Source organism: Pongo abelii, chromosome 6 (assembly GCF_028885655.2).
Source record: "Pongo abelii isolate AG06213 chromosome 6, NHGRI_mPonAbe1-v2.0_pri, whole genome shotgun sequence".
Lineage (NCBI taxonomy): Eukaryota > Metazoa > Chordata > Mammalia > Primates > Hominidae > Pongo > Pongo abelii.
This window is the reverse complement of record NC_071991.2, coordinates 119615653-119634247: the sequence shown is the minus strand read 5'-3', so window position 1 is coordinate 119634247 and position 18595 is coordinate 119615653. Positions and strand designations below refer to the sequence as shown.

Below are 18595 nucleotides of genomic sequence, written 5' to 3'. Positions count from 1 at the left end.
AGTGCTGGGATTACAGGCACTGGCCTAAATGAAATTTTAACTGAATCACTTGAACTTCTTATGAAGGATAAAATAAATATCAGATGCCTTTATAATTAGAATTCATAAAAATACTAATAACAGTATCTGTAATTCACAGTTCTTTATAAATCTCATTCCTCAGTATACTTTATTGTTTCATTTTTATGTCTATACGTTAAGAGGCCAGATGAATAAGTTAAAAAAAAAAACAGACAATAGAAAGTTCTGAAACTCTAGATGATTTTTCTTTATTCTGGAAGAATAAAGCTGTATTGAAGCAACATATAAAAACAGAATGACAACTGGGTTTTTCTCTTCCATTCATTTTTACAAGAATCACAAGCTCATCATGCCTTTTCCTCTAAGTCAAATTTAAACTCACAGTATTTCTATAGAGCATTCAAATCTTAGTATTTTAAAGATAGATTCATATAATCTACCCCGCATATTACAGATGAGAAAGCTGAGGCATAGAGAAGGTGAGTAACGGACTCAATCAAGCAAATAGTAGCGTAAAAGGGGCTAGCACTGCCCACGCTCACGGGGTCTGCATTTGTGTTCTTCTCTGGTGTGTTGACAACCAGCCCACGACTGCCATGTCCAGATGCAAGTCTCTTCTCTTCCCCCACCATGAGTGCCTCTGGATTGAGCTGAGAATGTTGATTGGCATAGGTTGGGTTAAACACTTCCTGAATTTTTAAACCTAATAGGCTGGTTTCACTTTTCCTTAAATATAGCCCTTACTCCTATTCCAAGCCAGGAAAATATTCACACTCAAAACTTGCAAAATGCTTGTGCCTCGGGGTCTGGTTTTATGGAACCAGGTATGATAGTTTCAGTGGGGTGCCTTGAACAGGGTAGAAAAACCTTGACATTATTTTATTAAATTTACCATTAATATAACATTTGCATTTTAGTGTTTAGACATGGGAAATGAGTGAAACAGAGCCACAAATTTAGTTACATTAAATAGATGTACTGTTGACAATATGAACACTCAATGTATAATGAAGCATTCATATTTACTTTTTAATATACTGGTGAAATTGTAGTGCATTAATGTTTCTAAATATTTTGTTGCTCTTTAAAACTATTAAATGATCCTAAAGGATGGCTTATATTTATCAAATTTGCCCAAGCCTTCATCATTTAACAAATATTGTTTGTTCTTTCATTTAATTTAACTTTGTATTTAAAAGGTACATATTTCCTAAGGTGAGATTTTCTAGGCATTATTTCATTTTAACACAATGACTCAACTCTTGCCGAGCATACAGATTCTTTTGAAATAAATGAAGAAATACATAATATGGAAACTTAGCCATTTCATGTCTTAATTCACTAAAAAGTGTTGGTTCTTTGGTTCTTTTTCTTTTCTTTTCTTTGTCACCTATTGAGACAAGCATAGCTGGAGAAGAATAAAAATACATCAACTAGTTGTACCAATTCATAATCAATAAAAAGCTAAACACTTAAGTAGAAAATATATCACAGAGTTGTGCCCTAGCGAAACAGCTATTTTTACCTTGCCATCATCATCAGAAGCCGCATTCTGACAAAAATCATTTGCTTGAAGCAGCCGTGATATATAAACCCTATGTGGTCTTGTGATTCAGATTTAGGAATATCAGCCTTGGAGGGTCTAAAGGCATTGTGCATTAGTATGTATTGAGACCTCATTCCAGGTGGCAAGCAGCTGGACTTTTTAAAAATAAAACTTCCAAAATAATGGTGAAGTGCTTGTTTCCAGGCAATACGTGTTATATTTAATTGAATCATCCTCAAAATGTTATAAATTAGGTAAAAAGGAGAGTTGTGCATATTTAATATATTTGTTTTGTATTTCCACTAGTCAACAGAATAATGAAATTCCTTAACTACTTCTCTTTAACTTGCATGAAGAAAGCACGGTATGTTGCTAAATCTCTTTTCACCAGCTCTGCGGAGAAACAACTTTAATCCTTGTTAGAAAATTGCCGAGTCTGGGACTGACAAAGAGCTCATGCTTGTTCTATTGTTAGTGCTCCCCGGCCCCAAGAGCAGAGCCCTTTACAGCTGCGTGGATCCCGCCCGGCTCAGCTGCACTATTTAGGAGATGAGGTTTGTCAATTTCTATTGACAATGGAAAGAGTTTTTCAGGGCCTGTAGCAGTGCTGACACAGTTGGGGATCAATGCCAGCCATTCAGACTGCACCCTCTTTCATTGCTTTGGTTTGTTAATTCAAGACTAAAGGTCCACTGAGGGGGTTCAGGGTGTTTAAGAAAGCTGATGAACTGTTTAAGAAAGCTGATGAACTGCAAGCGTTTATAGCCCTGGTGTGGCAATTTCCATAGTCAGTGGCAACTCCTGGCACTGAGGGAGCTGTGTCCTTGTTGACCCTCTTGTTATTAAAAATGCACAAGTGCTGTGCTTCTCAATATTTCAACACTCTTTCATTGTCAATACCACCTTCTGAGCCCTTCAGCTTGTTGCTTGCTCTAAAGATCTTCTTAGATTGGGTTTGAAAACTTCACCTTAAACACTAGATTAGACTGATGTTCTGTTTTCCGTGCTCCTGTTGATTTGTTGAACCTTCCCAGGGCTGGAAAGCAAGTAGCAGCTTGATGGGGAGACGGGCTGCTAATATGATTTACCAGTCTACAGTCATGCACAATAAGTGTGAATAAATACAGGGGTCTCACAGAGTCAACCCTAGCCTTTCCTTTTCTTCTATTTTTGCTTTAAAAGAGGTATCTCAAGAAAATGAAGTGAGTAACGCATGCCCTTACAGGAGTTGAATGAACCACAAAAAGAAGAAAAAAATATTTTTGCTAAAGTGGTAGGCTGCTGTCATGGGTTGATGTAGAAAAAATTTGTGAAATACACACTTACTGCTTTATTCCTGTGTAGACCAAGGCAAAGAATAAAGCAGTAATGCCATTCCCATACCTTCTGTGCAAGCTGCAGCACCCCTTCCTTTTCATCCCCTACGGAGAAAAGTGAATGGTCAACCAAGTTGTTTTATAAAATTAACTTTTCCAAAGTGAAAAGGCACTTTCTAACATGGAGACTTTACTGCACATTCACCCTTTTCCAATTTTTTGTTTGGTTTGGTTTGGTGGAGGAGATTGGGGAATGAAGAGAACCTACCTTTGACTTTTTTCTCAGTGTGAGAAAATGGGACCTACCATATTCAGTACTCAAAAGAAGGACGTATTAATCTCAGCACTAGAAATAAGAAAGTGCTAGAGGTTTCTGTTTGGTGGCTTTCATTGTTTGTTTAAGGTGTGTGCATGCGTGTGTGTGTGTGTGTGTGTTTCTGCATTTTACTGTATACAGAAAAGCAGTCATAATGGGATTTTTATTGTTGTTAGCCTATTCTTAGTGGCAGCAAATATTCTGAGCTAAGTTGCTGCTTTTCCTTAATCATTTGCTTAATTTGAAATGCGTCTTGAAAATGCTTTGACTTAGGAGCCAAAATATACATTCTTATTTGATAGAATAATTTTTTCTTAGAAGCTTTTGCTGATAGAACAATTTATTGTCCTTCAAAGTAAGATGATGATAAATAGCTTAAACATTTTACTTAATAATAGTTATCTTTTTCTGTTTTTGCAGTTAACTTTAGATCATTTTATTCCCAAATTCTTTTTCTCTAAAATTATTTTTCTCTAAAATTATTATTTTGGCATTGTATTAAATAAGTTATATATAAATGATTTCTGTGTTACATTATATGTCTTTTCAATTATCACTTAATTATAAGTACCATTTTATATATAATGGAAAAATGAAATTAATTTTAAATTATATAAGGATTTTCAAGAACATAAAGATGCATATAGAGTAATTTTAAGAAAGTTTTTTCGTTTCCCACAAATTTATACAACTTACCAAGTTACGGTAACTGCGCAGTCTAACAGAGTAACTAGTATGTTATGTTAGGCTTTGTAAAATACATATAGTTTCTCTCCTTCAACAAGAAAGAAATATTTACTATCCCTTGCAAAATAACTGTAATTTTTAAGAGTCACATCCATTACGACAATATTTTCACTTTCAAATTATCTAGAGTATGGTGTGGTAGAAGGGCCTCAATTGACTGTACTCATATTCAGTATCACCAATACTTGTGAGTGTTTGCCTGTATTAAAATAGAAATCAAGAAGTTGAAGCTGTAAATTATTTGAAATAAGTAGCATAGAATTTAGTGTCAGAAATTAAAGTATCTATAAAAGATTTTGAGATTTAACATGCCAGTTAAAGTATTGAATTTACTGGAAGTTTACTTTTTTAAGAATTTTGGAGTATGACTGTCTTGTTTTATAGAACTGCTGAAATTTTTACATGTCCTGAATATTAAGAAAGTACTCATTAGGAAGGAGCAAAATTAGGTACAGGAATAACATGTTTTTAAAAAATCATGGTCCATCTCACATTTTTAAAACTTGAAGCTTTTATTTATCCATTTGATTGCTATTATTTAGTATATCAGTTATCCATTTAAATTAGCTTATCTCATTTGATGCATATATGTTCATTATACTAACAAATTAATAGAAATAAGCATGATAAAATGTAAAATTCATTTTTAATTTATACTTAAAATACCATTTCTTGTTAAACTAAATTGTATTGGATCAATGTTAATATATATAAATCCAGATGAATTTCAGACTTGGATCAGTGAAAATTTATTTTAGAAGTTGAATTTATGGTTTTATTATGTAGAGAAAATTTTTTTTCTAATTTTTTTTCTGTGTTTAAATTCTTAAGAACGTATGCACACACATATGTGATCTGGACTGTCATTATGTTTGTGTATACAAGCAAGGCACAAAATCTCCTGTCTTTCAAAACTCTTTTGTCATTTTCTAAATGCTGAGTGGACATTGATGTTTCTCACTTTTATCTGAATGAGCAGCATTATTCTTAGAGTGTTATCTAAACCTAGCTCTGAATCACTGTGTCCCTTAAAAATGTTATTTGTAATGGCAGATTGTCTTTTTTTGAAAATAGGAACAATATTTTCTTTTACTAGACTGACAGACATATAGGAGCAGAAAATTGCATTAAAGAAGAATTTCAGTTTTTCTCTTAAGAGAGTTGTAATAAACAGAAAAATTATGGACCCTCCAAAAATACAAAATGAAACACATCCTTTTCATTCATAATTTGGTCAACTGACACCTATTTTGTGATTCTTACAAAAATTCAATCTTGATAATGTTTCTTCCTAAGATCTCAATAAATCTTTATTTTAGATGGTTTTAAAAGAGCCTGGTAAATATTTAATTGATAAAGGTGTGATTGAGTATTACTGTTTAAGTTGTAGATTTTTTTTTTTTTGCCATCGCTACTTTAAAATGTAATTTTAGGTATTGACTACATGACTTATAGCATAACACGTCTTCTTTTTGATTTTTATTTAACATACAGGCTAATAGAAAATTTTCCTTTGAAAATAATTTACCTCTTTTTTCCTGCTGCTTGGCTGTCCATTCAGTCCTATAACATGTATTTAGGATCCTTTGTTACTTACAAATTACAAAGCAGGCCACTAGGCTGCAAAGTGCAAAAACACTGTTTCCGTGAATATGTTACAGCTGAAAGACTGCAACGTTAATTCATTTAAAGAACAGCCTAGGTCAACTTAACAGATTTTCTAGCAAAGCATACAATTCTGTTAACAGGAAATTATAGCATTATTGACTTCAAGTGCTGATCTGTAGTCATTTCAGAGTGTTTTATTACCCCCCTCATTATCGAATCTGTTAAATGAATACTGCAGAGGTTGTTTTCTTTTTTTGTTCTCCTCCCCTGTGCCCCAATTCTCCCTTCTAGCAATGGTACAGCAGTTCCATGAAAGTCATTTGCGTGTGGTTGACTGATAGATTAGACCTCCAGCTCCATATTTACCAGCTGAAGACGCTCATCAAGATTGTGAAGGTAAACAAAATGTGTTTATTTATGAATTGCCCACCAAGCTATAAGGAATAATGGCAAGATACTGACATACAAGAAAACTGTATTTGATGTAACTAAAAAGTATCACTTATTAGCAATGATGTGCTACTGTTTACTTCCATGTTTAGTTAGATTAATAAATGAACATAAATTTATCTTTTTTGCACTAATAAAAAAAATTTGCTAGCAAATACTCACAGTTTGAGATTAAATACATAAAGCCCGAGCACAGTTACCTGAAGGAAGTAGGTTCACAATAATTTTACATTAATTTTCTTAAGCATATAAATGTTTTATCATAATACAATTACTTCATATTTATTAGGATCATATATCATTGTGAGGGCTTTTGTACTGTATTTGCCAGAAGAATAAGGAGAGTCTCAGTTATTTTATTATATGCTGGTACGGAAGTAATACATTGTCATTGCCCAAATCCTTTTGGAAGCATGCCCCTTCTTACATGTAAAAGGTAATCAGTTTGAGTGTTGGAGACCACCCAAAACTACTGACATAGACATCACATAAGTTCGGCAAGGCCATTTTGGCTTTAGCTCTTCAAGAGAAAAGCTAATAAATTGCATGTCATATTTAGTGAGTAAGAGCTATAAAATAATATATTATGCGTAATTTTTCACACTTTGTAAATTCTAATGTAAGCACAAAATTTACCCCAAGTTTAACCTTTTCTTAAAATTGGGACAGAAATTTCACCTTATGGCAGAAAACATAACTCTAAGCTATTGAGAATCACCTACTTATTTAAACAAAAGACCTTTACTTTCATTATAGTACCATTTATTAGTAGTATATATGTGTGTATGTACCCACACACGTAATGTGTATATATGCATTTATGTGTATGTGTGTGTATATATGAGTATACACAGTAATTTGCAAAGTGTCATTCCTCACCTACCATTATCATCATCACCTGGGAGCTTGTTAGAACCACAAATTCTTGGGCCCCACCCCAGACTTACTGAATCAGAAATTCCGAGGGTAGAACCCAGTAATCTATAGATTAACAAGTCCTCCAGATGGTTCTAATACATGAAAACCTGCTAAAGTTTTCAAAGACCCACTGTGTTATATCATTAAAAGATGTTTCTAGCCACATTAAAATATTTTCTTTATTCCTTTGGTTCCTACAGTCTAATTAGAATACAAATTATTTTTATGCCTGCTTGTTAATCTTGTTAGGCCCACAAATAGGAAAGTTCTGTTCCAAAGTCAGAAATTGGCAAATCTACTGGAAAGTAGAACCAGACCTAAAATGCCACAATAATAGCAATTATGATTACTCATAAATAACAAGTAAAATTATAGCCACTCACAAAATTTTAATACTATAGCTACACATTACATGTCAATGGAGAAAATAATTTTGATCCAGAACACTTCTTATATGGTGTTATTTATTTTACAAAGAAACTGAAAGGACAATATGATAGGTTCATAATTGGCTTAGTTCTCCATTGTTTCTTGTTTCTATAAATGTGACTTGAGCTTTCAAATGAAGTTTGTTCTTCAAAAAAGAGAGTCAGGATAATGTATTTGCCATATATATCTATTATATATATATAATATACATATGTATATAATATGCATATATAATATACATATGTATATAATATGCATATATATAATATACATATGTATATAATATGCATATATAATATACATATGTATATAATATGCATATATAATATACATATGTATATAATATGCATATATATATACACATACATAACAGTTGTACTTTATACAGTGATTAATATTACAATTAGCTGTTTATCCTTATGATAAACCATATTTTCAAGCTAATGCCTATTGTGTTCAGGATTTCAGAAGTTACATATTCAGCCTCCTGGTGTTAGCTGATAGATTATTAAGCTCTTTGTTTTGAGAATAAAAATCTCCACATTAGCCCATGATTTGTTTCTTTCAAAGTTATTCCTCATTTCCACACATCTTTATAGTTAAAGATTAAGCAAGAGTGAAATTTTTTCATTTTATTGAGTTATAATTTAAAAGTAAAAATTTTTATATACTCAAGATATACAGTGTGACTTATTAATGTATACTTGAAATTTGCTGAGAGTAGATCTTAAGTATTCTCACCAGTGAATATTTTAGCATAAAAGAACAATAATTTTATTAATTATATAGTGACATTTCCATTGTACTGTAAGTCAGTATATCTTCTTTTAATATATTCTTCCTAATGATCAATAATTGACCAATAAATATGAAATTAATTTTCATGAATATGTTTGATTTTCCATGTTTTACTTTTCACAGGCAAGTCTCCAGGCTTAGCCAGTGTGTTCTTGGGCTGATACATTTAATCAAGTCATAGGGCTCTATTTAATAATTAGAAATAATTATTTTCACAATAAAACTCAAAGTGAATTAATAATTTAATGTTCTAATTGTTTTTTCTACTTTGAATATAAACAGACTTTTAGCCAATTTCATACATAGATTCGTTATTCTTCAGAACTTACATGGTTTTGCTTATAATGATCATTTCCCAATGAATTTAAGAAGCTGTTGAATAACACATGTAGAGAATTGTGAAGGCCCATATCCAGACTTTCCTTCCATCCAGGTCACTTAGACTTGGCCTGCGTTGTTCAGCAGAGTAGTGTACTCTACCCAGAACCCAAACTACTTGCCTTTAGCAGTCTTGTCCTTACTACTCACAGGGATTGCCATTCTTCTATGCCCTTGGAGACCTAGATGCCATCAAAATTTATATAATAGCCAACTTTACCCTAAACAAAGACACTTATACACCAATTGGTTCATTCATGTTGCACACTAAGAAAAAAACAAATCCCAGAAAGGGTTACACAAAAAATTAAAGACTGAAATTATTTGCAAAGTTTTTACCTCAGAATGATTTTTTTGGGGAGGGGAAAAGTGAAACCCTCAAATAGTCAAAATGGTTGTTGTGTTTGTGTTCTCCATAGTGGCCACATGACATCAAATGCAGTTAACATAAATCACCTGCTTCTTTTGCTAGGAGAGAAAAGGGAACAGAGAACTCTATGACAGGCACTTGTCTTAAGCAAGGGCCAACCAAACCTTTGTGGAAGCCACAGGGAACATCCAAGTATCAATAACATTTTATGAATTCTAAAGACAGAGAAAGAGATTGCAAGGCTATCTGCCTAGTACCTCACCCAACTGGTTATTGCTTGCTAATTGAATAAGAAAGCGGTCTTAATTATATATAAATTAGAAAGCCTTCAGGACTGCAGATCCACAATTCAAATCTGCTCTGGCCAACTTACTGGTAATTAAGCTAAGTCGAAGGAAGGTCATTCCAGTAAAATAAGAAAGTTGAACTCAAAAACTCAGTATATAATTGTCAGTGGAACAATAATACTTAACATTAGATGAATCATCTGTAGATGAATATTTTATGTTTGACATGTTTAATTATAAGAGAGTTATACGAATAAACACAAACCTCTGTGGTAATAATGCCATGTTTATCAGTTTCCAGATTATCTAGACAAAACATACCTTTCAGAGTTATCTCACTGGTTCTGATGCAAATTGCCATGAGTTTTGGTTTAAGAGAGTACTACCTTAGTCATAATAACTTATGACTTAGAATGAGCTTATTATGACAAAATCGTATCCCACAAAATGAAATATCTTCATTTGTTGTTTCCCCATTTAACTAACTGAACTTTTTCTCCTACTTCAAAAATCAATAGTAATAAAATACCAGTCATGTTTAGCTGCAGAAAATTATATGTGAAGAAGATCGCACTTTAAAAAGTGAACATGGCTGAGTGCTGTGGCTCACGCCTGTAATGCCAGCACTTTGGGAGGCTGGGGTGGGCGGATCACCTGAGTTCAGGAGTTTGAGATCAGTCTGGCCAACAGAGTGAAACCCCAAAAATACAAAAATTAGCCGGGCGTGGTGGTATGTGCCTGTAATCCCAGCTACTCGGGATGCTGAGGTGGGAGGATCACTTGAACTGGGGAGGTGAAGGCTGCTGTGAGCCAAGATTGCGCCACTGCACTCCAGCCTGGATGACACAGTGATACTCCATCTCAAAAAAAAAAAAAAAAGAAAAAAAGAAAAAAGTAAACAACATGGCCAGGCACAGTGGCTCAGGCCTGTAGTCCCAGCACTTTGGGAGGCTGAGATGTGAGGATCATTTGAGGCCAGGGGTTCAAGACCAGCCTATGCTACATGGCAAGACCTTGTCTCTACAAAAAAATTTAAAAGTTAGCCGAGCACGGTGGCACACACCTGTGGTCCCAGCTCCTCAGGAGGCTAAGGTGGCAGGATTGCTTCAGCCTGGGAGGTCGAGGCTGCAATAAGCAATGATCACACCACTGTACTCCAGCCTGGATAACAGAGTGAGACCTGTCTCAGTCAATCAATCAGTCAATCAATCAATCAATCAGTCAATCAATCAATCAATGTAAACATAAGGGAAAAATTATAGATTAATATTTTAAGTGCCACAGAAAAATACTGTTGGATTTTGTTGTTGTCTCGAAAATCATTGTAGAAATAATAACATGGTGTTCTATTTTTGATATATAATACAGCAAATTTTAATGTATTGTTTTAAGAAAAAATGGAAATACTTGCTTTGCTATCCCATCTGTGGAAGCTTTATGTCAGAATTTGGCACTTCAAATCCCAAGGGAATTTCAAAAGAAAAGGGCAAAATTCATCCAGACATTTAGATGTACACAAATTTTTACATGTAAATAAATTTTACATGTAAATAAATTTTACATGTAAATAAATTTTATAATTCACTGAAATGTTGAAAATGTGAACTTCTTTTACTGATAATAGGATTAATCTTCTTCCTCCACACAACTGACCCCCCAAAATTAATGCATTTTATAAAATATAATGTATTTTTCAGTATTAAAGGAAAGCCCCCTCAATTAAAAAAACTAATAATTTCTTATTAAAAACGTACATAGGTACGTATTTTATTTTTGCTACAGGTTATTCAAAAGGTAAATTGTGTGCAATTAGTAATGTTCTGAGCGGAAAGTAAATTTGTCATCTGACAGTCACAACATTTTGATGTAGTCATAGTAATTGTAGTTTGAAGCAATAGCCAAAGTCTGTCATTCCATTTACTCCCCAGAAATACACCAAGAAGATGATTGGCATGGACAGCCACATGAACCTATCAATGGATTCCCCAAGATCATTTTTGAAATGCCAACTGAGTATATATCTATGTACATACATATAATCTAAGTGACCTAAGCAAATTTTCTCTTCTTTCTACAGAAAACCTACAGGGACTTTCGATTGCAGGGTGTGTTGGAAGGAACACTGAACAGTAAGACTTATGATACTGTGCACAGACGTTTAACAGTAGAGGAGGCCACAGCCTCTGTTTCAGAAGGAGGAGGACTTCAGGGCATTACTATGAAAGACAGTGACGAAGAAGAAGAAGGCTGATATCACACAGCTTTGCAGAAGGAAGGAAGACCTTGATCGACATTGTTTTTTATTTTTTAACCTTGTCCTTGTAATTACATTCATTGTTTGTTTTGGCCAAATAAAAATGCTTGTATTTCTTTAAAAAGTAAGCCTGAATGTAGAGTAAAAGGGGAAATGCCAAGATTTTTGGGTTTTTTGTTTTCTTTTGGTTTTTTTTTGGAGAAGAGCATCCTCTTTTGTGTAGTTTGACCTAAAAATGAACCTTGGCTCTGCTTGTGATTAGAACATGAACTTTTTTTTTTAAAGAAGATTTGAGCATTTTTCTGTAATCACATCAAAATGATGTTTTCTGTGTAAAGCGAGATACATATTTCTCATAATGCAGCATTGTGAGAAGTCAATTCAGATCACTGCGCCAACATTATCATATCCTTGTTAAAATTGTGTGTACCTTACAAATTATAATTTATGTGCCAGGTTTGTTTTGTACTTAATTTGCTATTATTGTGATGTGTATAAAATCTTTAATCTTGGTTCTTAGTACTTTGAATTGGTCTACGGGTGTATTCCTGGGATGAAGGGATTGCCAAACCCAAATATAGACTAGATTATGAAATGGGTTTGTGTCTTTGTTCCACTCTCAACATTCTTTCAACTATAACTAATCCCCAGGTGTGGGGTAGCAAGTGTGCTTCTGTCAAGATACCATATTCTCCTGCTCCAATATAACAGCTTGCAGGCAATAAAAATCTATTTGCTCATAACTACTTCTGTATTTATTAGACTTGTATAGAGCAAATGCAGTAAAAGAGGTTTGCAGTGTTTCAAACATCCCAACTATCTGACTCTGTGTTTTTGTTTCTTGAGTTTTTTGTTTTGTTTGTAATACCTTGTTTTTAGTCAAATGAGTAAAAGATAGTAACACTGACTGTTCTTTGTAACTAATAGGCACACACATTGTTAAAAGAATTACTATGACAGCATATTTCCATAGCAGAGGAAATATATATTTCATATATTAGTTAATATTAGTAATCAATGTTAACTAATAATTAGTAATATTAGTAATGTTAACTAGTAATTCACATTAGTAGTGGTTCTCTCAAAATATTTTCTTGCTAGGGTTTGAGAGATAATTGTATTATGTTGTGTAAGTTCTCTATGAATTATTTTTATAATATTTCTTAAAACATATTGGCAGATTGTGCTACTGCATTTATTAATAAGTAATTTTTAAATGAAGGCAGTTAATGCAAAATAAGTGGAGGTATCCCTGAATTTATGAAAACGTTTGTTCTGAAGCTTTAGAAATGAAACAACTTGGACCTCCAGATTCGTTCTCCCATGGTGTAATAAGTGGTCATTAGGTACCTAGACTAGCCTTAAAAATCTATTTAATCTACAGTTACTATTTAGCATTGTTTTGGCTCGTTTTCTGGGCCCTAGGGGTAAGATAACAAACAAAGAAATTTCTTCCTTCTTCCGGGATTAGAGACTAACTCTAACAACTCACTATCTTTGAAAAGCAGTTTGGGAATGTTCCCCCTCCTTTTCTTCTCTATTCACACACCAAATACTCTTTTCTCCAAACCCTCAAATGTCCAGTCATGCTATCCCAAACTCTCCAATGGCACCATCCCCAAGCTTGCTGTTCCACTACACATTGCTCTGTACTTAGTAATTACCCACCCTTCTTTTCTTTTCAATAAAATGTCCATTTCCTTGATACAGATCATCTCCAAATAATGGATCCATTTTGTCCTGAAGTGTAACTAACTGATGACCTCAAATGTATTAAAAGTCGGCCTTCGTTAAAGAAAAGTTTATTTACTCTAAGAAATGACAGCTGACAGAATTCAGAAATAAAAAAAGAAAAGCAGATGCTGCAGAGGAAAGTATTTGGGGCCTGGAGGTTCTTGCTGCTGACCTGGCCTATTTAACCTGCCCATTGGCCTCCTTGGCTGGTCAGCCCCGTTGAGGTTCTTTCCAGATTTTTATGTTCTCTGCTACTTGCCTTCTACACCCAGGAGAGTCCTAAAAGCTCGTTCCCTACTCTTCACCCACAGTGGCTTCCAAAGCAAAGGCAATAGCAGTCAGGCAGGTAGTGGTGCTACTTGCATACTTATGAGAAAATCGGAGACCAACCTTTGATCCATAAAAAAGAGGTACGAAAAAATTCATAAAGTAACTGAAAAATAATGAAAAGTGATTTTTAAGTTTTTCCCCCTAAATAACTGCAAATTGTTTGAACTAATTGCAAAGTGCTTGAAATGACTTAATAATTATTCATTGATGGGTATAACTATTAGGATGAACACCCAAGCATCTGTCTATTAAAGGATGCCACATCTTATGTGGTATTACTCTTTTTAAAGTATTATTTTTTAAGAAAATGAATTTAGTCAAAAGCCTAACAACTCTTGCAGAATTTTCCAAGTGAAAAATTTTGTCTAAAAAGAAATACCTATACCCGTCTAAATGATTTGGGGGAAAGGCAAACAGGTACATTATTTGGACAGTTTCCTTAGCGTTACAGGAGATAATAACAAATACCGTCTAACATCCAACCGGAATCGGTTTGTTAAATAATACGCCAAGAAGGAAAATTTCTTCAAACACTTGAAGAAAAAAATAATAATAATGCCCATTCCCGGAAAGGGAAAGAACCATGCAGAGCTTAATGTAAACCTCTTGGCTCCAGCAGTGGGTCTTTCTTGTATTCACTGATTTTTCCACTTGAATTCTCTTTAGTCCTTGCTCATTGTCCCTCTCTCAGGAGAAGGGAGTTCCCGCTTCTTTTGCAATAAACGCCCGGTCAAAGCGTCTATGTGCTGCCACCCCGCCACCCAGGGTCACAGTCCAGCCTGGCCTGACGCCGCCCTCCGCCCGCAGCTACCGGCGGTGAGAGGGTCCACCGGCTCCTTGAAGGTGTGCTTGAGAGGGAAAGAGGTCACTCAGCCGTCGTTGCTCAGAGATCCTCGAAGCCCCTTTGCGCTGCCGCGGTCTGCCTCCCGAGAGGGCCTGGGGACAGCAGGTGCGGGGACCGGACCTAGCACGCCCGGAGTTCACAGGAACCCCGCGCCCCGGATCTCGGACCCGGCCTTCTGATCCCCGCCAGCCCGCGTGGAAGGGCCCGCGGGGGGAGATTAGAGCAAGAGCTTGGTCGCTTTTATTTCTTATTCCCAAAACGGAAAATGGAAATTTCCCGGTCCGGGTCCTTAAAGGGAGGTGATAGATCGATGTTCCGGAGAGATGTTCACGCTCGACTGGCGGCGGGGCATCTGCGCGCCGGGATAGCAGCCCAGCCTGCCAGCTTGCGCTCTGCGCCTCTCGGCTCTCAGCAGCTCCAAGCCCCCGCCACAGCCCTCCGCCACCCACCCCACTTTTGTGCAGAAGTTGGAGGCCTGGCGTGTGGGGTTTCCGGGAGGCCGGTGGTCATCCAGTCTTTACATAGAGTTCCCCCACGACCATCACCGCTACCCTATACCAGTACTATGCAGGGAAACGAAGTCGCTAATGCGCCTCCTTTTCCCTTCAAGTCCTGCTCGCAGTAACCTTCGAGGAAGACCCGCGACCCATTTGGTCCCCGAACATTGCTACAGATGGAGTAGCGTCCACAGGCCTGGGCGGCCAGGCAGTCGCGGAGAGGGGTTGAGAGCAGCGACGCCCTCGAGGCACGTGGCTGAGCAGGTGCCCCAGCAGGAGCTCAGAGCGAGCCTTTCTCTGGGATACCCCAGCTTCGGATTGAAGATGGAGAGCAGGGCTGCCTTAAGCTGTTCTCCTCTGTGACATTGAGTAAAATGTTAAGGGAGTAGAGGCGGGAGCAAAATCTGAACCTGGGTTCCAGATGTCACCAGGGGGTCAACCGCTCATTTGCTTTCAGGGAGTAGTCACTGGAGTGCGAGCATGTGCCACTGAGAGATGAGGAGGTGAGGGAAGAATTCGGTATGTTCCCCAAGTGAAGAAGACCTCCGATTTTACTACCCAGATTTGGGTGTACCTGACAGCAGCTTGGACAACCGCAGAGCCCCGAGCTTGGAGTCAGAAAAGTCTGGGTTTGGATACAAGTAGCCACATCCCTTCCCCAAGTCTGAGCCCTGTGGACTTGGACAAGTTACTTAACCTCTCTGTAAAATGGGCACTTCATAAGGAAGGTTGCTGGAAAGATTAGAGACGTCATAAGTGGTGGCCATTATTAACTGTTTCTTAATGTATGAATGGATTCGAAAGAAATCGTGGGAGGCTGGCCTCTGCCAACATGCACCACCAGTCTCACCGGCCATTCTCTCTGGGGTTGGCGCAGGGTCCTTTTGGATCACACGCAGCTCTGAGGATCTTCAGCCTAGCCCCCGGCGTGTCTGTGAACTTGCTAGAATTGTCCAGTTCTCCGATTATATATATGGCCAGCCCGATGGGAGGAGAGGAGAGGAGGAGACGGGGAGGGGCAAGGGAACTCTGGTCTCAGAAAGGGCCAGCATCGCTAACAGCAGCCCCTATAGCTGCGGTTGGGAAGGGAGGTAGCTGGAGATGTGTTATTGAGTCTACCTGCAGATTATGTTGGTCAAGGGCTCTGAAATGGGACGGGGATGATCCAGGAGGTGCCAGACCACAAGCGAGGAATCTCAGGCCTTGGCTGTTGTGGTCAGTGCGTTGAGTTCAAGGGAATTTCAGGTGCAAATGGTGTTCATTAATATTTTCCAAGGCTTATGGGAGCCTAGAACGATGTCCTGCATCCCTATTCAGGGATGCAACAGAAAGATACACTTGCAAACTGCAAGCGGAACCGAGAGAGAAAGGCAGAGGGGGCCACACGCTTCAAGGTGGCCCCAGCTGCGGCAACCAAGCACTAGAGAGAGAGAGAGAGACAGACAGACAGACAGAGAGAGAGAGCGCGCACAAGCGCTTTGGGCGACTGCCAGCACCGACTCCTGCCCGGAGTTGCTGGACTGCAGTACTTGTAGGCTCCCAGGAACACTTGAGCAACGCGGCGGCACAGGGTGGGGCAAGGGCGCGCCCCAGGGTCACAACCCAGCACGTCGGTGGCACGGGAGACGTGCGCCCTGGCGGTCCGGGGATTCAGCACGCTGTGGCCTTGGGGAGGTAGAAACTGAGCACTCGGGAAAGGGGAGGAGATGGTGCCCAGCATTAAGCTGGGACTGGAGCCACTTGTTTAACCCGACTGGTGGTCTCCACGCCAGTCATTTTTTTAAAGTAGCCAGCGGCAACTTCTGAGTACTAGACCCAGTGACTCAATATGATGACGTCTTTTATCTCCCTGTACTTTGCAATTTTGCAGTGAGGATAGCTGTATTTGTGTGCTTATTTTTTAATAAACGTATTCTAGACTTGTCCCCAATCTCTGTCTCCGTTGACTCTCTCTAAGATCAATGATTCTCATATTAAGAGGAAGTGAAGAGTTGGTTTCAAGAACCATCAGACAAAGCAGTTACTCTTCCCATAGCCCTGGCCTAGGGTTGTTTATAGAGCCCCTACACATAGATGACATCAATATTTCCCTGTGCAAAAATTTAAAGTAGTGTGTCAAATTCTTTTCTACTCTAAATCAATGATTTCCCCTTTAGCACTATGTCTCTTTTCTCTCTACAAATAACATCTCTTTTGGGTGAGATTGAAAAAAAGGAGACTTGATTAAATGCTGAAGAAATGCTAAAGTTTATTCTGTAGGGCATTTCCTTAATATGCCAAGGAACCAAAACCAATTGTAACTTCGGAAGGAGATTTTGGAAGGGAGGTAGAAAATGTTTCAGTAAAGAAAGTTGCATGGTAAAATGTCACAACCTAACAGGACTGAATCTCAAAAAGTGGAAAGTGAAACATGGAAAGACCAACTGAGTGGGCAGACTGTGGGAGAGTAGGGCTTTTTTTAGGTCCTGCCTGCTGGACAACCGGGTAATAATTTTTTTAAACAACTTCAAAGTTGCTATATTGAAGAAGCTTATTCATTGTCATTTATTCAAACTCATTTCTTTTGTTATTTCATGTGATTACTAGGTGTGTTCTTTCATAAAATTAGAATAGTCTATAGAAAGTTGATTAATTTTACAAATGCATAACCACTTCTTAAGAAATGAAATCTGCTTTAATCAAACTGGGATTTTTTTTTTTGAAAAGTTTTTGCCAAGGTTTCTTCTGTAGATTCTCCTGAATCTACAGAAGAAACTGTTCCCCAGGAACACAGTACTGAATATGGGAGAGCAGATGTCTAGGGACAAGGAAAGTGCTTGAGGTTGTGAAAAATACATAGCAAATATGATTCCTGTGTATATTTTAACATTTCCATGTGATTAAACTGAAATCTATCACTGAGCAGAGGAACTGTTTTTAAATCAAATTGTCTGAATAATATTTTGGAAAAATGTATAGCTAACTTTTTGATAAGGTGATAGGCTTTCATATGTAAAGTGGTTTTATTTTAAAATTTCTTTTCAATGTCAATGTCTCCTCTGAATGAAGGGGGCTTTCATTTAATCCCATTTTACAGAAAAAACAAAGGGGAACTACCACTATCCACTACTCAACAAGGAGTTCACTAGCTGTGTGGCCTTCCTCAAGTTGGGGTACTTGGGCTGGAAGGCTAAGACAGCACCGGAAACTAGCAGCATTTATTCTAGTGCTCAAAATGTCCACGACAAATTGGCCTTCTGCGTGTTTATGAAGACCTTTCTCAGAAAGGAAGACCAGTTGTGTAAAATTTCAACAGATAATTGAAGAATCCAGCTTTAAAAGGATACTGAGGAACAGGGTGAATAAAGAGGGTTATATTTTACCCTTGATCAAGGCTGCAATATTAGTGGTGAGGTGGGGGCAGAAGAGATAGCATACTTTTTGAAAAAATAGTTCATGTTTTCTCATCTTAAGTTCCCACCTATATGTTTTAAATTAAAATCTTTATAAATTTATTTAAAATAACTGCAAACCACTGATGGATTAGATGAAATGTTAGAGAATATGGCCAACTCTGGGCATGTATTTTGCAGAGAAATGGGAGCCCCAAAAAACTAAAATTCAGAAGGCAAAGAAGGGAGAAGAAGCCTCTTTCCCATTTCTGACTTCCAGCCACCACTACTCCCATACTGAAACAATAAGAGTGAAGGGCTCAATTGCGCACCCACTGTGGTGCCATTTCCTTTCCAAGTGACTATGGGAGTCAGGCTCAC

At 37.2% G+C, this 18595-nt stretch overlaps 1 protein-coding gene across 3 annotated transcripts in view; it reads left to right on the top strand.

Annotated features, from left to right (window-relative positions):
- Positions 1 to 13160, top strand: part of CADPS2 (calcium dependent secretion activator 2) — a 567688-nt gene extending 554528 nt beyond the window's left edge. The window contains exons 27-28 of one of the 3 annotated variants that reach the window (XM_024250127.3): positions 5846 to 5950; positions 11262 to 13160. In XM_024250127.3, coding sequence (XP_024105895.1) covers positions 5846 to 5950; positions 11262 to 11435 — 279 coding nt within the window. In that variant the 3' untranslated portion in view covers positions 11436 to 13160. The remainder of the gene's footprint in view (positions 1 to 5845; positions 5951 to 11261) is intronic. The other 2 variants (XM_054559726.2, XM_054559723.2) reach the window with 2 other exon arrangements.
- The last annotated feature ends 5435 nt before the right edge of the window (positions 13161 to 18595 follow it).